The sequence below is a fragment of the Pan troglodytes genome, chromosome 13 (assembly GCF_028858775.2).
Source record: "Pan troglodytes isolate AG18354 chromosome 13, NHGRI_mPanTro3-v2.0_pri, whole genome shotgun sequence".
NCBI lineage: Eukaryota > Metazoa > Chordata > Mammalia > Primates > Hominidae > Pan > Pan troglodytes.
Window position 1 is genome coordinate 30,179,731 of NC_072411.2, and position 24,821 is coordinate 30,204,551.

The window sequence follows — 24,821 nt, forward strand, 5'->3', positions numbered from 1 at the left end:
ATCAGTAATGACATTAAATGTAAATGAATTAAACACTAATTAAAAAACAGTTTTACACAATGCATAAAAAATGAAAACAATGTCTATGTATATTCTTTCTACAAGAGACACACTTTAGATGAACAGAAATAAACAGATTGAAAGTAAAAGCATGAGACATAATGTAACATGCCAACAATAAGCAAAGAAAGTTGAAATGTCTATAATAACAACAGGCAAAATAGACTTCAACAAAAATGTTATTAAAGCCTTTTTAGATGCCGCTGCCACCAGGAGCCCTGTACTATCAGCCATGGTCAACCCCACTGTGTTCTTCGACATTGCCATTGACAGCGAGCCCTTGGGCCACGTCTCCTTCAAGCTGTTTGCAGACAAGTTTCCAAAGACAGCAGAAAACTTTTGTGCTCTGAGCACTGGAGAGAAAGCATTTGGTTATAAGGGTTCCTGCTTTCACAGAATTATTCCAGGGTTTATGTATCAGGGTGGTGACTTCACACACCATAACAGCACTGATGGCAAGTCCATCTATGGGGAGAAATTTGATGATGAAAACTTCATCCTAAAGCATACAGGTCATGGCATCTTGTCCATGGCAAATGCTGGACCCAGCACAAATGGTTCCCAGTTTTTCATCTGCACTGCCAAGAGTGAGTGGTTGGATGGCAAGCATGTGGTCTTTGGCAAGATGAAAGAAGGCATGAATATTGTGGAGGCCACGTAGTGCTTTGGGTCCAGGAATGGCAAGACAAGCAAGAAGATCACCATTGCTGACTATGGACAACTCTAATAAGTTTGACTTGTGTTTTATCTTAACCACCAGACCATTCCTTCAGTAGCTCAGGAGAGCACCCCTCCACCCCATTTGCTCACAGTATCCCAGAATCTTTGTGCTCTAGCTGCAGTTCCCTTTGGGTTCCATGTTTTCCTTGTTCCCTTCCATGCCTAGCTGGATTGCAGACTTAAGTTTATGATTATGAAATAAAAACTAAATAACAGTTGTCAAAAAAAGAAAAAATAATCAGTCAAGATTGATTGACTGAAGATCTAACAATTACAAATATATGTGCACTTAACAAACAATATAATCCCAAAATACAGGAGAAAAAAAACCTGACAGAATTGAAGAACGGCATGGACAATTTAAGAACAGATGGAGACTCCAGTAATCCACTTTCAATAATAGCTATAATAACTAAACATAAGATCAGCAAAGAAAGACAACACTGTAGAGGACCTGAACAACATTAAAAAACAAATGGAGCTGGCAAACATTGACAGAACATTCCACCCAACAGCAGCAAGATATATATTGTCTTCAAGAACATATGAGATATTCTCCAGCATAAACCATATGCTAGTCTACATAAAAGCCTCAATAAATTTAAAAGAACTGTAATTATACAAGTACGTTTTCCCACCACAAGTAATTAATCAGAAATCAATAACAGGAAAATATTTGGTAAATTCACAAACATGTGGCAAGTAATAACATACTCTTAAATAACCAACAAATTGAACAATAAATCACAAGTAAAATTGGACAATACTTTGAAATGGATGGCCAACGAAAGAAAAAATTGCCAAAACTTATAAAATGCAGCTAAGAGAGAATTTTACAGCTGTAAATGCATATTAAAAAAATAAGAGCCGAATACATAGAAACAGAGTAGAATGGTGGTTATGGGAGAAGAGGAAAATGGAAAGACATAAGTCAAAGTGTATACAGCTGCATTGATCCAGGATGAATAAGCCTAGAAATCTGATGTGCACATGAGAACTATAGTCAATAATATTGTGCTGCATAATGGAAATGTGCTAGGAAAGTACACTTTAGGTGCTCTTGCTACACACCCACATAGATCAAAAAGAGGTAACCTTGTGTTTGTCATGGATATGTTCATTTGCTTGTCTGTAGCAATCATTTTACTATATATGTATGTCAAAACCTCATGTTGTATGCCTTAAATATACATAATAAAAAATTTAAAAGTAAGAAAGAGGCGAAATCAATAGGTTAACTCTCAACCTTAGGAAACCATAAAAAGAAGAACAAACTAAACCCAAAGCAAGTATAAGAGGGAAATAATAAATATGTGATTGGGTTTAAATGAAACAGAGAGCATAAAAACAGTAGAGAAAATCAACGCTATCAACAACTGTACTTTTGAAAAGACAAAGGTTAACCATTCTTTAGCAAGACTGATCAAGAATAAAGAAGACAAACTCAAATTAATGAAATTAAGAATAAAACAGAGGACATCCTTACTGACTTTACAGAAATTTATTTAAAAAACAAAAACAGAGATTAGGCTAGGTGCATGTGGCAGGTACCTGTAGACGCAGCTACTCAGGAGGCTGAGGTACGAAGATCACTTAAGCCCAGAACATCAAAACCAGCCTAGGCAACACAGCAAAAACTCTGTCGCTAAAAAAGTTTAGTTCAATAAAATTTTACAGAAACAGAGATTATAAGGAAGTAGTACTATGAAGAAATAGTATGAAGAAGTCTCTGGCAAAAAAAAAAAAAAAGGATAACCTACAAAATGAACAAATTATTAGAAAGAATTAACTCACAAAACTGACTCAAGAAAAAAGAGAAAATGAAATAAACTTACAACAAGATATAGAATGAGTAATTTAAAATACCCCACAAAGAAAAGATCATGTCTAGATGGCTTCACTGGTTAATTTAACCAAACACTCAAAGATAAATTAATCCCCATCTTTCACAAACTCTTTCCAAAATAAGAAGACTCTTTCCATCTCATTATATGAGACCAGTATTACTCTAATATGAAAACAAAAGAAAGACATCACAAGAAATGGAAGCTAGAGACCAACGTCTCATGAATATAGATGCAAAGAACCTCAACAAAATAGTAGCAAAATGAATACAGAAATATATAAAAAAAGATAATCAAGTGCAGTTTATTTCAGAAATGCAAGTTTGATATAACATCTGAAAAGTCAATTTAAGAAATAATAATAGAATAAGGACATAATCCATATATTCATCCCAATAGATACATAAAAATGATTTAACACAATCTTGTTGAGATTAAAAAGATTCAACAATAAGAACTCAAAGTAACTTACTCATCTTGAAAAAGAGACTCTACGAAAAACCTAAATCTAAAAATAGCAACAAGGCACAGATGTCCCCTCTCGCTACTTCCACCTCACACTGTACTGGAGGGCTAACCAGGGCAATTGGGAAAGAAAATCGTAGGAATAAAATGCATTGAGATTAGAATGGAAGAAGCAAAGCTATCTCTATTTATAGATTACATGATCTTGTACATAGAAAACCCTACAGAATACACAAGCACACACACACAAACTTTAGTATACAAAAGTGCTACAATTTAATGTAATAAATGGTCACTGCATAGTACAGAATATAAACATTAAAAGCCACTAGAATAAGAATAAGTGTGGCAGCAATTATTGGGTGAAGGACCTATACTTTAAAGCATCCAAATCAGCTTGGTGCTAGGATTGTTTGCTGTGTTTGTTTTGTGTTGTTTACAGTGATGAGTAGAAGCCCTGAGAATTTAGGACACAGTAGAACTTGAGCAAAGGGTGTTGGTGGGCATGGGGTGTGTGAGGAACAGAGCACAGGGAGAGGGTGTGGAGAGGCATGGGTCTGACTGGAACAGCAGAGACCAACGAAAGTGTCTTTGTATCCAAAATCCCACCCTTGAATGCAGTGAGACAGGAAGATGGACAGCCCCAGGGAACAGGTAATTTAGGTTGTGTCCTCCTGCAGGATGGGAAGCCTCTTACTATTAAGATGGAACTCTGAATACATTGGAAAGCTGGGGACCCTGGCATTACTGCAGCCATCTAAAAACAAAGGGGAAGAATCCAGACTGAGAAGAGCCAAGAGAGGTCCCTTCATGAAATGGTACATGAATTCCAACCGACCACACCACTTCCTGTGCTGTGAACCAGTGAAATCCCTTATTGCTCAATCCAATATGAATCATGTTTCTCTTCCTTGGAGCCCAAAGCACTCTAATCGATTTTTAACACGAAAAATAATTATACAGTATTTCTTCACAATTGATATAGATAATTTTATCTGGTAATATGACTACTTCATTTGGTACATCTGCTTGTCATTCATGATTTTAGCAAGATCATAGATCAAATAATCCTTTTCCAAGTGTGATTTACAAGGCAACAAGGAGGCTCTCGTTTAATTGTGCTCAGAACCTGGCATGGATATTAGCACAGAGGCTGAATTACATATTTTTCTAAAGTAGGTTTAAAAGAAGGAGACCCACAAGGGATCCAGATGCCTATATTACCCTCCTTGGAGATTAATGGATCACACAGGAAAAGGAGATTCCTAGGGTCAGACAGGGAATTAGGCAGATAAAGGACAGAAAGAGGAAAAACAGAGAGAACTGAGAGACAGAGAGGTGAAACAGGGCCAGAGGATAGGACAGAGATGTGAAAATTGGATTTAAGGGAGAAATGTCTATGCCCACACACTCTGCCCGAACATCCACAGCATATTGGTCTTTACCAACACTTCTAATGTAAGTTCCTGTTATCGTCATAAATAGTTGAGTGAAAAAAGCTATGTAAGACATGGGTAGCGTCGGGAAACGTGATGAATTTTCCATTTGATGGATTGATCTGTGGTAAGTTAACCTAGACTAGCCTATCCCTATCTCCATCTGTACTGCAGGGAAGCCCATACTTGTGGTCTTTGCCCCCAGAGTTCTGGGAAAACATCCAGTTCCTAAATATCCTGGCCCAGGCTCTCCAGGAGCCTCGCATCAGCTACCCACATCCCAGAAAGCTGAGCCACACAAGCTATTTGTTACGTGTTGGGACAGATGCTCATGTAAGAATGATAGCTCATCCCAAAAATGACACCCATGTCACTGAGCCTCATCCCTTGGGGACACTTGAGGCAGGGGAGGAGCATAATGGAGGAAAGACAACATATCTACTCCTTTCACATCCTCTCATGGCTTGAGAATGACTCCAGGAAAAACTGTTGACTACCACAGATAAGCCCGTTTCCTAAAATCTGAGTGTTTGTGGTGAGATGTTGCCATGGGCTGCATCTGTCTCAGCCTCCACATAACAGAAGCCAAAGGCTTTGCCTCATAAGTTTTTTTTATTATTATTATACTTTAAGTTTTAGGGTACATGTGCACAACATGCAGGTTAGTTACATATGTATACATGTGCCATGTTGGTGTGCTGCACCCATTAACTCGTCATTTAACATATTAATGCTCTACCTCCCCCCTCCCCCCACCCCACAACAGGCCCCAGTGTGTGATGTTCCCCTTCCTGTGTCCATGTGTTCTCATTGTTCAATTCCCACCTGTGAGTAAGAACATGCGGTGTTTGGTTTTTTGTCCTTGCGATAGTTTGCTGAGAATGATGGTTTCCAGCTTCATCCATGTCCCTACAAAGGACATGAACTCATCCTTTTTTATGGCTGCGTAGTATTCCATGGTGTATATGTGCCACATTTTCTTAATCCAGTCTATCATTGTTGGACATTTGGGTTGGTTCCAAGTCTTTGCTATTGTGAATAGTGCCACAATAAACATCCGTGTGCATGTGTCTTTAGAGCAGCATGATTTATAATCATAAGTTGTTTTTAAATGAACAATTAGGAAAAATAAAAACAGTAGCAAGAACAGCAACAGCAGTGCACTCTCTGCCATTGGAGGCAATGTCAAAGTTAATCTTTTTTTTTTTTTTTTTTTTTTGAGACAGAGTCTCACTCTGTTGCCCAGACTGGCGTGCAGTGGTGTGATCTCAGCTTACTGCAACCTCCGGCTCCCGGGTTCAAGAGATTCTCCTGCCTCAGCTTCCCAAGTAGCTAGGTTTACAGGTCTGCATCACCACACCTGGCTACTTTTTGTATTTTTAGTAGAGACGGGGTTTCACCATGTTGGTCAGGCTGGTCTCAAACTCCTGACCTCGTGATCTGCCCGCCTCAGCCTCCCAAAGTGCTGGGATTAAGTTCATCATTTCTTAATGAGCAATTAGGTTTCTAGTTAATGTAAAAATAGGCAACATTTCCTCCTTGAGTCAATAGGCACCATGATAAAAAGACACAAAATGTGCTAATGCATGCTTCTTATGGCACATGTCAGGCCTGAAAACACATCTCAGCTTATCACAGACAACAGGAAAGAATGATGGTATATTCCTGAACAGGGACCTATTTATGTGTCTTTATAAAAGGCACATTATCTGTTTCAAGTAGCTTTCACTGAGATTGAAATCACTGCCTTTATGAATAAATAGTAGTCTCCCATTTCACAATCCAAGGCCTAATCTAAACCTTCCCTTTCTTTGGGTGAACTGTGTAATAATGCGAATGGGTTCACTGGTACTAAAAGCAAAGTGGGAGTCAGACAGCCAGGTTTAAGTAGAGGTTCTGCCAAACCAGTCTGTTGGTGAATTTGGACAAATGAGTTCACCTCTGAGCCTCAACCACCTCCTTTCTGCAAGGCTAGGTGAGTACAGCGCAGGCACTGGAGCATCACACAATGTAGGCATATTTGATGCCCAATAAGTGACGTCTGTGACAAAGATCATACAATGTGAGACACTCCACCACAGCAGCAAGCATGGAATAAGCTCATTTTATCCCAAATCAACGGAGTCCATAAAGTCGTTTTCCTCTTCTGTGCTCAGTTTTTACTATACACATAAAAATGTGGTCTTAATTTAGAAATTTGTATGTCATTAATTTTATTGCAGGAATGGCTAAATTTGGCCTCTATTAATAGAAGGCATCAGCATCTACATTTCAAATCCCAAGTCAATTTTTTCAAGGTTGTGCAAAACAGTAATTTAATAATTATCCACCAATCTGTAAGCACAAAGTCTGCCTGTAGTGGATGTTCTAATTTCACTTTTCCTCTTTTCATCCGTTGGGGGCAGGAAAGGAGCTCACGTGATATGTCTCCTTGAAGCCTTGCTGTGTTGGTCAGGACCCATCAGGAAGCAGATGACTCATCTATCTGGGTTATTTGTGGAAAGGTTAATAAAAAGACCATGCAAAAAGTGTGGTGAAGGTACATAGAAAGCACAAGAAATGGTCGGTCAGGTATTCTGGGGGCAGTAGCAATGGCCAGGAGAGCCTGGCAGAGCAAAGGAAGAAAACAGTTTCCTAACTCCAAAGAGGGCGGCCATATGGAGAGAGCTGCTTGTACAGAGGGAAGGGAGTTTGAATTCCCAAACTTCCTTCACTTCTCACCCTCTGATCTCCTAGTGCTTCCACTGGCTGAACTCTGGAAGTCAGAGGGAAGGGAGCCCATTCCAAATGAGGCACAGAGAAAGGCAGATGTATTAGAACTTTTTGCTGCATAATAAATAAACATAATGTTAGCAACTTAGGGCAAAGTTTGTTAAGTCACAAAACATTTGTCATGTTACAGTTTCTGTAACTCACAAGCCCAGGTACAGATTAGCTGGGTCCTCTCCTTTAGGGTCTCATCATGCTAGAATCCAGGGCTGGGCTCTCATCAAAGTCTCGACTGGGGAAATATTCACTACCTTGTGGTTGTTGGCTGAGTTGCATTCCTGCAGTTGTAGGACTGAGGTCCTGTTTTCTTGCTGGATGTCATCAGTGTCCACTCTCAGCTTCTAGAGTTCCCTGCCATGTGGCCTCCCTGGGCCCTCTCACTATGTGGCTGCTTGCTTCTCCAAAGCCAGCAAAGGGGAGCCTCCAGCACCAGTTTGCTAAGATGGAGTCTTATACAATGTGATGGACCCATGGGAGAGAAATCCCATCACCTTTGCCATATTCTCTTGGTTAGAGGCAAGTCACAGGTGACACCTATCAATAACACACAGGCATGGACACCAGCAGGAATTGTTGGGGATACTCTAGGGTCTGTCCTTCTAGGGGAGAAGATTGGAGAGGGGAGGGGAGGGGATACTGTGGGACAAACACACAATGCTCAGCATCCTGAGGCCCGGCTCCTTCTTAGTCCTTACCTGACTCTTCCAGATGTCAAGTCATAGACATAGATGAGCTCAACTCCGTGGGGCTTTACAACTCATCCAGTCTCACCTGCTCACTTTGGAACTGAGAAAGCTGAGGGGTAGAAGATCTCCAACTTCTTTAGGATCTGAGAGCCAGAACCCATTTCCCATGTTCTTCCCGCCTGGCCATGGTTCAGTGATTCCTTGTTAGAACTCAAATTAGAATGCAGGGACATAAGCTGTCAATGCATGGATGTTCCTCACAGTTCATCTAATGACCAAGAACTTAGGTGGGAGGGGCACTCTTCACTCAAAAGTAGGTGCCACTTCTGTTTGGAAAGCATGATTCCAGAGGGTAAGACTTCTGTCTACCATCATGTCTTCTTGTTCTTGGTAATGAGTTGTCAAATCTCACAGCTCAACTTCCAGATGGTAGCCAATGCATTGTTCCCCAGAACAAGCAGATGAGATAATTTTTCCCTCCCCTCAGGCCAGCCAAGGAAGGTTTCTCTTTGGTCTGTGTGTTTACAGTTCTCTCCATCTTCCAGCTGTATAGCCACAAGCCATCTTGCCAATGTCTTTCAGTATTTATTGGGGAACCTTGGCTATAAAAGGTTTCAGGATTATGAGTTTTCACAAATCCTGTAATACCTGACTGTTTTATCAAGATAGTTTTCTTTGAGGGGAGGGGAGATATGTGCAGGGGGGGAGGGGACCCTCTGCATTCCTTATACTCTTACATTTCCCGAAGATTTCACTGAGTCCTCCTGACTCTGTTTCCTGGAGGCAGGGTTGCACAGAGATGAGGAAACAGCCATAGACGATGATTTCTATATGGGCTCCTGGGAATAAAAATGGCCTCAGGCTATATAGAAATGAATCACCAAACCTGGCAGCTCCTTCCTCATTGCTATTCCAACATCCCTTCCAGACAGGTTTTCAAATAAAGTACAGGGAGTAAAAAAGACACCAAATAAAGTACAGGGAGAGAAAAAGACATACATCCTATGCATATGCTCCCATGGTGAACATATGATCGCTTAGAAAAGACGTTAGACAGGTGAGGGGTTTGTGAGCAACTTGTCATTAATTTTGGTTTCTAAATTTGCTTCACAGCTCATCCTGCTTCACACTCCTTTCCAATGAAGATTTTTAAGTTTTTGGCACATGTGGAACGAAGTAAAAAATATCCTATCATATTCCACAAAGAATAAAATTCTTCACACTCTAGAATTTCCAGTAATCATAAACTTTCTCTAAGCAGGTATGCTTAACTTCTCATCTCACAATCACTCAATATTTGTCCCCATCTCTAGAAACAGAAACAGGAATCTCATTGCCTTGAAAAGTTATTATTAAATTGGCAAGCAATGAACTATTTACTAATTAATAAATAAATATTTATTTCATACCTACTATTTTCTAGACACTTTCAAGGCTCTGGAAGTAGAAAGACAAAAAAGATTTAGTTTCCTGTCTGATTGATTTTATGTGTCAACTTGTCTAGGTTATTGTGCTCAATTGTTTGGTCGAACACCAGTCTAGATATTGCTGTGAAGATATTTTTATATATGATTAATATTTTAATCACTAGACTTTGAGTAAAACTGAGTAAAGCAAATTATCCTCCATGATGTGGGTAAGTCTCACCCAATTAGTTGAAGGCTTTCAGCACAAAGACTGAGGTTTACTGAAGGAGAGGAAATTCTCCTGAAGACTGGAACATAGAAACTCTGCCTAAATTCCAGCCTGCTGCCCTGTGGAATTCAGACTAAAGACTGGAGCGTCAACTCTTGCCTAAGTCTCAGCCTGCAGGCTGGCCCTATGGATTTCAGACTTGCTGGTCCCCACAAGTGCATCAGACAATTCCTTAAAATAAATCTAGATAGATGATAGATAGATAGTTAGATAGATAGATAGATAGATAGATAGATAGATAGATAGATAGACAGACAGACAGATAGATAGATAAATGAGTCCTGTTTCTCTGGAAAGCCCTAACATACGGGTCTCAGTGCCAAGAGAGCCTTTAAAGGAACAGAGTTTTTTTTTTGTTTCATTTTATTTTCAGTTGACAAATAATGATTGTTTATGTTTATAGAGTACAAAGTGATATTTTGATACATGTGTATATAGTAGAATGATCAAATCAAAGCAATTAGCATATCCATCACCTCAACCATTTATCATTTCTTGTGGTGAGAACATTTAAAATCCTCTCTCTTCACCATTTTGAAATGCACAATATATTATTATTACCTATAGTCACCTTACTGTGCAAACACTAGAACTATTCCTCTTATCTGACTGTAACTTTGTGTCTGTTGACCAACGTCTTTCCTTTCCCCATCCATCCTTCCCCACACTATCCCCCAACACACTGAGCCTCTGCCAATCACCATTCTACTCTCTACTTCTGAGTTCATATTTTTTAGATTCCATATACAAATGAAATCACATGGTATTTGTGTCTCTGTGCCTGGCTTATTATACTTAACATAATGACCTCATTTTGTATCCTCTTTTGTAGGATCCTCATTTGCAGGATACAAAATATTGTTGCAAACGACAGAATTTCTGGCTTTTTAAGGCTGAATGATATTCCATTGTGTATCTCTATCACGTTTTTCAAAATCTATTCATCCATTGATTTTTTTAATCCATTCATCCAGTTTAATCCAGTTAGGTTGTTTCCATATCTTGGATATTGTAAATAATGCTGAAATGAACATAAAAGTGTAGACATCCTAAAAATGCCACCAAAAACTGTTAGAACTGATAAATTTAGTAAAGTGGCAGGATACAAAATCAATGTACAAAAAATCTGTAGTGTTTCTATACACTAACAACAAACTGTCTGAAAAAGAAATTAAGAAAAAAATCCCATTTACAATAACATGAAAAAATACTTAGAAGTAAATTTAACCAAGAAAGTGAAATATCTGCATACTGAAAGCTATGAAACATTGATGAAAGAAATTAAAGATGACACAAGTAAATGGAAATATATATCATGTTCATGGATTGGAAGAATTAATATTGTTAAAATATCCATACTATCCAAAGCAATCTATGGATTCAATATAATCTCTACCAAAATTCCCATGTCATTTTTCACAGAAATAGAAAAAATAATCCTGAAATATACATGCAACTGTGAAGACTGCAAATAGCCAAACAATCTTAACCAAAAAGAATAAAGTTATATGCATTACACTACTGGATTTCAAAATATATTACAAAACTACAGTAATCAAAACAGCCTGATACTGGCTAAAACTGAAGATCCACATACAGAAGAAAGAAAATAGATCCTTATCTCAGCCCTTATACAATAATTAATTCAAAATTAATTAAAGACTTAAACATGAGACCTAAAGCTATAAAACTGTTAGAAGCAAACCTAGGAAAAGCTCCATGGCATTGGTCTGGACAGAGATTTCTTGGATATAATCCTAAAAGCACAAGCAATAAAAGGAAAAATAAACAAATGGGATTACATGAAACCAAAAAGCTTCTGCATAGTAAAGAAAACAATTTAGTAGAGTGAAAAGACAACCCATGGATTGAGGGAAAAAATATTTTCAAAGCATACTTTGGCTAAGGGTTAATATCTAAAATATACAAGGAACTCACTACTCTAACAACAACAACAATAACAACTAAATCTATTTAAAAATTGGAAGAGAAAAAGAATCACAAGGATGAGTTTTCTGAATTGATTCTGGAGTTTCTGGAGTTAGTCCTCTGATTTGATTAGATATAAAGGCACTCATGATTCTATTTTCAGTAGTAAGGAGAACACTAACAGTACATAGTGTGATGTGGCAATAGAAATGCACAAAATACCACCACTACACACTCCTAATCAAATACTTGTAAGAGGCAAAATCCCAGGTGACTATATTTGATACCTTAGAACATCTTTTTTTGTCAAACTGACAAGCATAATGAGATTGACTGATAGCTTCTAATTGCACTGAACAAAGTGGGAAAAGAAAAGGATGAGCTCAGAGATTCTAATTTTCAGATCTAACACTGTATAAATGACCTGGAGGTTTCTATGTCTTCCCTGAAAGAGACCTTATTTCCTGAAGCCGCAGAGCTGAGATTGCTAAAAACCACATCTAGTATCTCATCTGGTGAGTGGCTGAATTATAATGCAAATTTATTAACTTCTCAAGGTAGGTGCTATTAAAATGATGGTATTAACTGCAAAGAAATGGGACCCTGAGAGCTGGAATAAGACATACTACTGATGATGGTATTATAAATTAGTACAGCCATTTTGGATTCTTAACATTAGGTCTCTAAATTCTGGCAAGTCTTTTTTGCCAGTAGAAGCAGCCACTCAACCCATCTGAGGAGATAAACCCTTCATTGCCTGAGAAACCTGTTATGGCTCCCCTGAGATAGATGCCTTACAAGATAATTCTGAGTCTCCCAGGACCCCCCTTCTTGCATTCATCTTTGGTTCCAGACTTTAGTCTAGTCCTAAAAGACTAGACTTTTAGGACTAGACTCAAGTCCTAAAAGAGAGGTGCAGAGTGCGCCTGTGAGAAGGTGTACTACACTTCAAAAGAACTACTTGATTTTTCCAATTTATGCCAACAGCAACAGGGAATATATATAGAAATGAATGCTAAAGATGTGGGAAAATGGTAGAAATTAACTTGGATCAGGCCAAATTTACAAATATGCTCCCACTAAGCAGAGATTCTGGACTTCATGTTGCAGCTCTAACCATTTGTTTGGTTGGTTGACCAAAACATGAACCAAAAGCTGGCTTGCACTAAATAAAGTAAAAAAGGCAGACTTGTCCTGGTGTACTGCAGAGGAAAAAATTCAAAGGCTTAAGAGATTGAAATATTAGGGTGGATTTATTATTTAAGATCTGCTCACCCATGCTGAGAGGGTCCAGAGGACATACTTTTCACCCTGACTGTGAAATAAATTTATAAGGGGAACTCTAGCATCTTCAAAGAGCTCTGTGGTTGTTCTTGCCTGTAGGGTAGAAATTACGGTGGGAACTACTGCCATAGAATTGGGAAACCCAGATGCAATGAAATTAATTGGATCCCAGGGTAGCAGGGGTCAAGTGGTGGCACTTAATAACCAAAGGCAAGGTGGGTGTGGTTGCCATAATGGACAGCAAAATCATAGCAATCATCAGAATAGTCGGACTCTCAGAGACCTGTGGCATTTGCTAAATGATCATGGTGTTCTTAGAAGTGAAAAGATAAGCAGACTATTAAATTCTTATGTGATTTGCACAAGCAAAAGAGTTCTAGGTCAAGTGAACTAAAATTTAACTTGAATCACAAAAACACAGAGTCATGACCCCTTAATCAATACCCAGAATTGTGCCAGTTTACAGACCCAGGACTCCTTTAATGAATGGGAGGCTGGGTCTCTTAAGGAAGGGCTCTGCTACACTGCCAGAAATTTATACTGTTAATTTTTTCCCAGCCTTTTGCAAATGGATTATAGCCTTTTACCAAGGTCATCATCACTGGGGAAAAGGAATAACCATATTTTAGGGAAGAAGAGTGGACACTGGCTCTGAATTGATGCTAATTTCAAGAGAGCAAAAATATCACTGTGGTCCACCAGTTAGAGTAGGGACTTGTGGAGGTCAGGTGATCGATGAAGTTTTAGCTCAGGTTCATCTCACAGTGGGCCTTGTGGGTCTTTGAGCCCATCCTGTGGTTATTTCCTGAATTCCAGAATGTGTGATTGTAATAGACATGTTCAGCAACTAGCAGAGTCCCCATTTCGACTCCATGACCAAGGTGGGTGGATCACTTGAGGTCAGGAGCTTGAGAAGAAAATGGATCTTGGAAAATTAAAGTATATTACTGTAAACTTAACCAAGTAATAACTCCAATTGAAGCCACTTTACCAGATGTGGTTTCATTGCTTGTGCAAATTAACACATCCTCTGGTACCTGGCATGCAGTTATTGATCTTGTTAATGCTTTTTTTCTACCCCTGTTAGTAAAAACCACCAGAAGCAGTTTGCTTTCAACAGGCGAGTCCAGTAATACACATTCACTATCCTACCTCAGTGGTATATCAACCCTCCAGCCCTATGTCAGTATCTAGTTTGTGGGGATCTTGATCACCTCTTTGTTCCACAAGTTATCAAACTGGTCTATTACATGGATAACATTCTGCTAATTGGACCTAGTGAGAAAGAAGTAGCAACTACTCTAGACTAAGGCATGAAGACATGAACATAGAAACTGAGACATGGAGACAAAACAATGAACTCAAGACTGCTATCTGGCCACTTTGGACTCCTCATGTGTCTGAATCAACAGGCAAAATATGGAGTTACTATACTGGCTGGGGTGATTGGCACTGGTTACACAGTGGATGTGGGACTGCTTCTCCACAATGGAGATAAGGAATAATATGTCTAGAATACAGCAGATACCTTAGGTTGTCTGTTAGTACTACCATGCCCTGTGTTTAACATTAATGAAAAACTACAACAACCCAATTCAGGCAGGACTACTAATAGCCTAGATCCTTCTAGAAAAAAAATCTGAGTCGCCCCAGCTTAAGAACCATAGCCAGCTGAGGCACTTGTAGAGGGAAAATGGAATATGTAATGGTCAGTGGAGAAAGATAGCTATAAATACTAACTATGACTATGTGACAAGTTGCAGAAATAAAGACTATTTGTTATGAGTATTTCTACCTCATTTTTATGAATATGTGTATATATAATCTTTTTCTTCTCTATCTTATCCCCTTATCAGATTTCAGTATTGTTAATTTTGCAATGTAGCATTTAAGTTAAAGGATATCAAGGAGAAAAGGGAACACTACCCAAAGACTTTGTAATAAACAGCCGAATTTCCCCAAAGAAAACTCCAGGCCCAGATAACTTCAATGGTGAATTTTGTCAAATACTTTAAAAAGCAACAATGTCAGTCTGACACAAGCTCTTTCATATAATAGAAGAGAAGGGCAAAAAGGAGCAGCGAGTCCTACTCGCAAGAGGAGAATAAGGATAAGCTTCATATGAGACGCAATGCTTTAGAAGTCCTAAAAGATGTGCATGTTCCGGGCGCGGTGGCTCACGCCTGTAATCCCAGCACTTTGGGAGGCCGAGGCGGGCGGATCACGAGGTCAGGAGATCAAGACCACCCTGGCTAACACAGTGAAACCCCGTCTCTACTAAAAATACAAAAAATTAGCCGGGCGCGGTGGCGGGCGCCTGTAGTCCCAGCTACTCGGGAGGCCGAGGCCGGAGAATGGCGTGAACCTGGGAGGCCGAGCTTGCGGTGAGCTGAGATAGCGCCACTGCAGTCAGGCCTGGGCGAAAGAGCGAGACTCCGTCTCAAAAAAAAAAAAAAGAAAAAAAAAAAGATGTGCATATGTTTGTCAAGTACTGAGTTTATATTTCTTTCCTACAGCGTCTACATCTTTGTCCCATTTCTGTCCCTTTGATACATGCAGATCACATGTAGTTTAACTATCACAGAATGGCCTTTGAAATACTCGAAAGAGTGCCTTTGTGACACAATTAACTCCTCTGATTTCCAGTCCCTCACTATTTCTGGCACATTCATCTTGAAAACTCGCACTTGTCGATACCACTCTGGAGACAACATGGCAGAGTGGATAGAAACCCTCAGGCCCTGATATCAGGAAGATGTGGGCTGAGATGCTCTGCTACTATTGTGACTTTCAGCAGGTCGTTCAATTTGCCAGTACAATTTTCACATTTTCTAAATCAAAATGATAACACTACCCACCTCTAGAACTGTTGGAGATTTAAATGAGAGAATGCATTTGAATTTATTCACTAGTTCCTAGGCTTAATACATGTTTATGTTGTTCTTTTTCTCATTATATAAAATCCCAAAACTGAACATAGCTCTCCTAAGAAAGAGGAGCCAAGAACCATCCTCCCTTTATCTAATATACAGTGAAAGTGTGGTTTTTAAAAGTAATATTCCTATTAAGGAGATCCCAATTTCACCAATTTTTAGCAATCACAGCACTCTACTGATTTATGTTAAGTTTATGGCTGATACAAATACTAAGAGCTTTTCTTTGCATGCCAGTGATGCCAACGCATGTTTCTACCCTGTACTAGAATCTCTGTTTCGTTTTGTTTCCTAATTTAGAAATATTAAGTTAATATATGCATATGGAAATTCTTTCCAATGTGCAACAGGGAATTCATTGAAAGTAAAGATGCCCTTCTACCACTAAGTCAAGAGTTTCCCTGTTTCTTTCTCTAAAATTGACCATCATTACTAACTTCTTGATATTCTACCAGAGACAGTATCTGTCTCTCCCAAAGCCTCCCCTAAAAAAACTCTTACTATTTTTATAAAATACTACTTATCGTATTTATCTTTCATTGACTGGCTTTTGGTATTTTATCTAAAAGCTTATCACCATATCCAAGGTTATTTTATTTTCTTCTATGATCCCTTGGAGTTTTATAGTTTTGCATTTTACATTTAGGTCTGTGATTAACATTGAGTTCATTTTTGTGTAAAATGTAAGGTCTGTGGCTAGATTCTTTTTTCTTTTTTTCTTTTCTTTTCTTTTTTTTTTTGCATATAGGTGTGTCCTCCAATATTTCTAGCACTGTTTGCGCTGAAAGCTTGTCAATTCTCCATTGAATTGTCATTGTTGCTTTGTCAAAGGTCAATTGACTATCTGTGTGAGACTATTTCAGAGCATCTATGTGTCTAATCTTTTGGCAGTGCTGCACCGTCTTCATTACTGTAGTTTTATAGTAAGCCTTGAAGTCAAATAGTGTGAGACTTCCAACTTCATTTTCCTTCTTTAGTGTTATGTTGGCTATTCCAGATTTTTTTGCCTATAGAATCAGTTTGTTGATATCTAAATTGGCTTGCTGATATTTTTATTGGAATTGTATTAAATCTAGATCAGGTTGGAAAGGATTGATGTCTTAACAACATTGAGTGTTCCAATTCATAAGCACAGAGTATCTCCCTGTTTAGATCTTGAATTTCTTTGATCAGAGTGTTGTAGTTAGTCACATATAATTACTGTACATATTTTGTTATATTTAAACTTAAATATTTTATTTTGGGTTACTATTGTGAATGCTATTTTTTAAAAAATTCAAAATCCCATTGTTTTTTGATGGTGTGTAGCAAAGCAATTTACTTTTGCTTATTAATCTTGTATCCTGCAATCTTGCAATCAGTTATTAGTTTTAGGAGCTTTGTTGTCAATGACAATCATGTCATCTGTAAACAAAAATAGTTTTATTTTATTTTCCTAATTGGCATACCTTTTATTTTGTTTTCTTGTATAATTGTACTAGCTTAATTGGACTACCTAAGACATCCAGTATTATGTTGAATAGAAGTGGTGAGAGAGGGCATCTTGGCCTTATTATCAATCTTAAGGGAAAAGCATACAGTTTACAGGTAGATATGTTTTTTTTTCTTCCAACACTAAATATTTACCCAACTCTGTTGTTTGCCTGGTTTCTGATAGAAAGTCCAAAACAATTTTTATCTTTGTTCCTTTGTAAGTTAGGTGTTTTGTTTTATTTTGAACTGCTGACTTCTTTCTAGATTTTCTCTGTATATTTGGTTTGCTTCAATGTGGATATTATAAGTGTACTTGTAGAATTTGGGGGTATTTATTCTGCTTGGTTTTTCCAAGATTTCCGAATCTGTGGTTTTAAGTCTGTGATTAGTCTTGGAAAGCTTTTGGCCATATTACTTCAAATTTTTATTCCACTTTATTCTGTCTTCCTTCTTCTTCTGGCATTCTGCATAAGTTATTCCTGTTAAAATTTTCCCACAGTTCTTATACATTCTATTATGCTTTTATTCTCTTTTCTCATTGCATTTTCACTTAGGAAATACTTGCTGACATATCTTCAACCTCAGATCCTTTCCTTGGCTTTGTCCAGTCTGCTGCTGAGATTATCAAAGGCATTCTTCATTTCTGTTACAGTGTTTTATTTTTAGCATTTTTCATTGATTCTTTCTTAGAGTTTCCATCTCTGTGCTTACATTATCCATCTGTTCTTGCATGTCGTCTACTTTTTCCATTAGAACTCTTAACATATTAATCATAATTAATGTAAATTTCCCATCTGGTAATTCCAAGATCTGTGTCTTTTTTCAGTCTAGTTCTGATGCTTACTTTCTCTTTAGACTCTTTTTTCTTGCCTTGTAGCATGTTTTGAAATTTTATTTAAAACCTGAACACAGGTAACAGGAACTGAGGTAGATAGACCTTTAGCATAATATGTTATGTCCGTGTGGTTAGGAGTGGGATTTACCTAATATTTCTTCATGTGCCAGCAACTTCAAGTTTCTCTAATGTCTTTGTTTTTGTATCCTCCTTTGCTTTTGGGTTTCCCTAAGAACTCCTACTTAAATAGAAGTTGTGTCTTGCAGTTCTGTCAACTGTAGCCCACTGTTATTATACTGGAACAAAGCTGTGGTAGGGTATTTTTCCTTGGATAGCAAGTCTTTGTTATGGAGAACACTCTAGGTATATTTCAAAATGATTAATTTCCTACCCTTGTAAGAGTCATGAGGTAATTTTTCTTGGATATTCCCATATATTCATCAAATTTGCCATTTAAGTGTTCCTACTGATTCACATTTCCTGCAGGTTCCACTCCAAGTAAGCAGATATTCACTGTGACTCTTTGTATTTGCCTGTCTTTCCTGATTTCAGGGAGGTGGTTTGCTCTGTGACCTCAATTCTCTGGTGATTGATCTTTAGTTTTTCAGCTTTTTTGTTGTCAAAAACAAATGGGAGTAATGACTCCCAATATATTTATATGCTAGAGCTGAAACTAGAAGTCCTAGGGTACTTTTCTAAATTCATTTTAATTGAAATAATTGCAGATTCACTTGCAGTTGTAAGAAATACGAGATATATTGTACAATTTTCCCAGTTTGCCTTAATGGTAACTGTGCAAAACTATAGAATAATTTCAAAACCTGGATTTTGACATTGATAAAATCCACCAATCTTTTTTAATTTTTCACAATTTTACTTGTACCCATTTTTCTGTGTGTGTGAATGTGTGTGCATGCATATTTTAGTTCTATACATTTTTTTATTCCATAAACTGTAACTTACTTATCTTTTACTGGACTTTATAATTTATTTTTTTTAACTTTTACTTCAGGGGCACATATGCAGGTTTCTTATACAGGTAAATTGCATATCATGGGAGTTTGGTGTACAGATTATTTTGTCACCCAGGTAATAAGCATAGCACTCAATAGGTAGTTTTTCAATCCTTTCCCTTCTCCCACCCTCCACCCTCAAGTAGGCCCTGGGATCTGTTTCCTTCTTTGTGCCCATGTGTACTCAACATTTTGCTCCCACCGATAAGTGAGAACATATGATATTTGATTTTCTGTTTCTGTGATAGTTTGCTGAAGTTAATAGTCTCCAGCTCCATCCATGTGGCTGCAAAGAACATGATCTCATTTATTTTTATAAATGTGTAGTATTCCATCATGTATATGTACCACATTTTCTTTATCCAGACTACTGTTGATGGGCATTTTCATTGATTTAATGTCTTTACTATTGTGAGTGGTGCTGCAATGAATATACGCATGCATGTGTCTTTATGGTACAATAATTTGTATTCCTTTGGGTATATATCCAATAATGGGATTGCTAGGTCAAATAGCAATTCTAAGTTCTTTGAAAAATCTCCAATCTGCTCTTCACAGTGGCTGAACTAAATTACATTCCCACCAACTGTATATAAGTGTTTCCTTTTCTCCATAATCTCACCAGTGTCTGTTGTTTTTTGACTTTTTAATAATAGCTATTCTGACTAATGAGAGATGGTATCTCATTGTGGTTTTGATTTGCATTTCTCTAATGATTAGTGATGTTGAGCATCTTCTCATATGCTTGTTGGCTGTATGTATGTCTTCTTTCAAAAAGCATCTGCTTATGTTCTTTGCCCAATTTTTATTGGGGTTGTTTTTTGCTTGTTAATTTGTTTACATTCTTTATAGATTCCAGATTTTAGAACTTTGTCAGATACAAAGTTTGCAAATATTGTCCCCCATTCTGTAGGTTTTCTGTTTACTCTGTTGACCATTTCTTTTTCTGTACAGAAGCTCTTTAGTTTAATTAGGTCCAATTTGTTAATTTTTGGTTTTGTTGCAATTGATTGTGGCATCTTCATTATAAAATTTTTGCCAGGACCTATGCCTAGAATGGTATTTTCTGTAACCTTCTAGGGTGTTTATAGTTTTAGGTTTTATGTTTCTGTCTTTAATTCATCCTTTTTGGTTTTAATTGATATTTATTTATTGCAGTGTTTTATCCCTCACTGCCCTCTCACCCTTTCCCTTGAGTTCCCAAAGCCCATTATATCATTCTTATGCCTTTGTGTCCTCATAGCTTAGCTTCCACTTATGTTTGAGAACATAACGACATTTGGTTTTCTATTCCTGACTTACTTCACTTAGGATAATGGTCTCCAATGCCATCCAGGTTGCTGCAAATGCCATTTTTCATTCCTTTTTATGGTGAAGTGGTATTCCATTGTATATACAGACCACATTTTCTTTATCCACTCATTGATTGATGGGCATTTGAGCTGGTTCCACATTTGTGCAATTGTGAATTGTGCAGCTAAAAACATGTGTGTGCAAGTATCTTTTCCATAGAATGATTTCTTTTTCTTTGGATAGATACCCAGCAATCCAGTGGGATTGCTGGATCAAATGGTAGATCTACATTAAGTTCTTTAAGGAATCTCCACATAGTTTTCCATAGTAGTTGTATTTTCCACCAAGAGTGTAAAAGTGTTCCCTTTTCACCACATCCATGCCAATATCTATTATTTTTTGATTTTTTGATTATGTCCATTCTTATAGCAGTAAAGTGGTATTGCGTTGTGGTTTTGATTTGCATTTCCCTGATAACTAGTGATACTGAGCCTTTTTTCATATGTTTGTTGGCCATTTGTATATCTTCTTTTGAGAATTGTCTATTCATGTCCTTAGCCCACTTTTTGATGGGATTGTTTGTTTTTATCCTGCTGATTTGTTTGAGTTCCTTGTAGATTCTGGATATTCGTCCTTTGTCAGAAGTATAGATTGTGAAGATTTTCTTACACTCTGTGAGTTGTCTGTTTACTCTGCTGAACAATTTTTTTTGCCACGCAGAAGCTTTTTAGTTTAATTAAGTCTCACCTATTTATCTTTGTTTTTGTTTTGTTTGCTTTTGGGTTCTTGGTCATGAAGCTTTGTCTAAGCAAATGTCCAGAACGGGTTTTCCAATGTTATCTTCTAGAATTTTTATAGTTTCAGGTCTTAGATTTAAGTATTTGATCAATCTTGAGTTGATTTTTTTATAAGGTGAGAAATGAGGATCCAGTTTCATTCTCCTACATGTGGCTAGCCAATTATCCCAGCACCATTTGTCGAATAGGGTGTCTTTTCCCCACTTTATGTTTTTGTTTGTTTTGTCTATGATCAGTTGATTATATTTGGCTTTATTTCTGGGTTCTCTATTCTAGTGCATTGGTCCATATGCCTGTTGTGTTTTTTTTTTGTTTTTTTGTTTTTTTGTTTTTTTTTCTTGTATGCCTGTTTTTGTAACAGAACCATGCTGTTTTGGTAACTATGGCCTCATAGTATTGTTTGAAATCAGGTAATGTAATGCCTCCAGATTTGTTCTTTTTGCTTTGTCTTGTTTTGGCTATGTGGGGCTCCTTTTTAGTTCCATATGAACTTTAGAATTGTTTTTTCTAGTCCTGTCAAGAATGATGGTTGTATTTTGATGGGAATTTCATTGAGTTTGTAGGTTGCTTTTGGCAATATGATCATTTTTACAATATTGATTCTATCCCTCCATGAACATCGGATATGTTTCCATTTGTTTGTGTTGTCTATGACTGCTTTCAGCAGTGTTTAGTAGTTTTCCTTGTAGATGTCCTTCACCTGCTTGGTTAAGTATATTTCTAATTTTTTTTTTTTTTTTTTTTTTGCCGCTGTTGTAAAAGGAATTGAGTTCTTAATCTGATGCTCAGCTTGGTCGCTGTTGGGGTATAGCAGGGCTACTAATTTGTGTACATTAATTTTGTAACTTGAAACTTTGCTGAATCATTTACCAATTCTCGGAGCTTTTTGAATGAGTCTTTAGGCTTTTCTAGGTATACGATCATGTCATTAGCAAACAGCGACAGTTTGATTTCCTCTTTACTGATTTGGATGCCCTTTATTTCTTTTTCTTGTCTGATTACTCTGGCTAGGACATCCAGTACTATGTTGAATAAAAGTGGTGAAAGTGGGCATCCTTGACTTGTTCCAGTTCTCAGAAATGATTTCAAATTTTCCCTGTTCAGTATAATGTTGGCTGTGGGTTTGTCACAGATGGCTTTTATTACCTTAAGTTATGTTCCTTCTGTGCTGATTTTGCTGAGGGTTTTATTCATAAAGCAATGCTAAATTCTGTCAAATGCTTTTTCTGCTTCTATTGAGATGATCAAGTTATTTTTGTTTTCAATTCTGTTTATGTGGTGTATCACATTTATTGACTTGCAGATGTTAAACCATCCCTAAATCCCTGGTGTATTGGTCCATTCTCACGCTGCTATAAAGAGCTGCCTAAGACTGGGTAATTAATAAAGGAAAGAGGTTTATTTGACTCACAATTTCACGAGGCTGGGGAGACATCAGGAAACTTACAATTTTGGCAGAAGGGGAAACAAACACGTTCTTCTTCATATGGTGGGAGGAGAGAGAAGTTCAGAATGAATGGTGGGGAAATCTCTTATAAAACCATAAGATCTCATGAGAACTCCCTCACTATCACAAGAGCATCAGGGGGAAATTGCCCCCATGACTCAATTACCTCTGCCTGGTCCCACCCTTGACACATAGAAATTATTACAATTAAAGGTTGGATTGTGTTAGCTTGTATTTTGTTGAGAATTTTTGCATCTGTGTTCATTGGGATATTGGTCTGTAGTTTTCTTTTTTGTTATGTTATTTCCTGGTTTTTGTATTAGGGTGATACTGGCTTCATAGGATGATTTAGGGAGGATTCCTTCCTTCTCTATGTTTTGGAATAGTGTCAATAGGATTGGTTCCAATTCTTCTTTGAATGTCTGATAGAATCCAGCTGTGAATCCATCTAGTCCTGGACATTTTTTTGTTGGTAACTTTTAAATTATCATTTCAGTCTCACTTCTTGTTATTGGTCTGTTCAGAGTTCCTATTTCTTCTTGATTTAATCTAGGTTGGTTGTATAGTTCTAGGAATTTATCTGTCTCCTCAGGGTTTTCTAGTTTCCATGTGTAAAAGTGTTTGTAGTAGCCTTGAATTATCCTTTGTATTTCTGTGGTATCAGTTGTAATACCTCCCGTTTTAATTCTAATGGAGCTTATTTGGATCTTCTGTCTTCTTTTCTTGGTTAATTTCACTAATGGTCTACCAATTTTATTTATATTTTCAAAGAACCAGCTTTTTGTTTAAATTTCATTTAGTTCTGCTCTGATCTTGGTTATTTCTTTTCTTCTGCTGGGTTTGGGTTTGGTTTGTTCTTGTTTCTCTAGCTGCTTGAGGTGTGACCTCAGATTGTCTATTTGTGTTCTTTCAGACTTTTTGATGTAGACATTTAATGCTGTGAACTATTCTCTTAGCACCACCTTTGCTGTAGCCCAGAGGTTTTGATAGATTGTGTCAATATTATCATTCCGTTCAAAAAATTTTTTAATTTCCACTTTTATTTCATTGTTGACCAAATCATTCAGGAGCAGGTTATTTAATTTCCATGTATTTACATGGTTTTAAGCATTCCTTTTGGAGTTGATTTCCAATTTTATTTCACTGTGGTCTGAAATAGTACTTGATATAATTTTGATTTTCTTAAATTTGTTGAGACTTGTTTTGTGCTCTATCATATGGTCTATCTTGGAGAATGTTCCATGTGCTGATATACTGAATGTATAGTCTGCAGTTGTTGGGTAGAATGTTCCGTAAATATCTGTTAAGTCCATTTGTTCTAAGGTATAGTTTAAGTCCATTGTTTCTTTGTTTGACTTTCTGTCTCGATGACCTGTCTAGTGCTGTCAGTGGAGTATTGAAGTCCCCCACTATTATTATGTTGCTGCCTATTTCATTTCTTAGGTCTAGTAGTAATTGTTCCATAAATTTAAAAGCTCCAGTGTAAGGTGCATATATATTTAGGATTGTGATATTTTCCTATTGGACAAGGCTTTTTATCATTATATAATGTCCCTCTTTGTCTTTTTAAACTGCTGTTGCTTTAAAGTTTGTTTTGTCTGATATAAGAATAGCTAATCTGCTCACTTTTGGTATCTATTTGCATGGAATATCTTTTTCTATCCCTTTACCTTAAGTTTATGTAACTCCTTATATGTCATGGGAGGAGTTGCATAAACTTAAGGTAAAGGGATAGAAAAAGACATTCCATGCACTTGTACAGCACTTGTTGGTGAATTCTTATCCATTCTGCTATTCTGTACCTTTTAAGTGGAGCATTTAGGCCATTTACTTTCAAAGTTAGTATTGAGATGTGAGGTACTATTCTATTCACCGTGCTATTTGTTTCCTGAATACTTTTTTTTTTCATTGTGTTGTTGTTGTACAGATTCTGTGACATTTTTGCCTTAAAGAGATTCTATTTTGATGTATCTTGAGGATTTATTTCAAGATTTAGAACTCCTTTTAGCACTTCTTGTAGTGCTAGCTTGGTAGTGGAGAATTCTCTTGGCCCTTGCTTGTCTGAAAAAGACTGTATCTTTCCTTCGTTTTGAAGCTAAGTTTCACTGAATACAATAATTGCCTTTGCTTAAGGAGGCTAAC

The 24,821-nt window shown here is 37.3% G+C and overlaps 1 protein-coding gene across 1 annotated transcript; it reads left to right on the forward strand.

Moving 5' to 3' along the window:
- Positions 1–292: 292 nt before the first annotated feature.
- On the forward strand, positions 293–774 carry LOC470532 (peptidyl-prolyl cis-trans isomerase A-like). The gene has a single exon (XM_054678832.2). The coding sequence runs from the start codon at positions 293–295 to the stop codon at positions 719–721; it is 429 nt and encodes a 142-aa protein (XP_054534807.1). The 3' UTR covers positions 722–774.
- The last annotated feature ends 24,047 nt before the right edge of the window (positions 775–24,821 follow it).

Excerpts from the sequence above, each read along its gene's own strand:
- LOC470532 (XM_054678832.2), top strand. The coding sequence starts at position 293 with ATGGTCAACCCCACTGTGTTCTTCGACATTGCCATTGACAGCGAGCCC.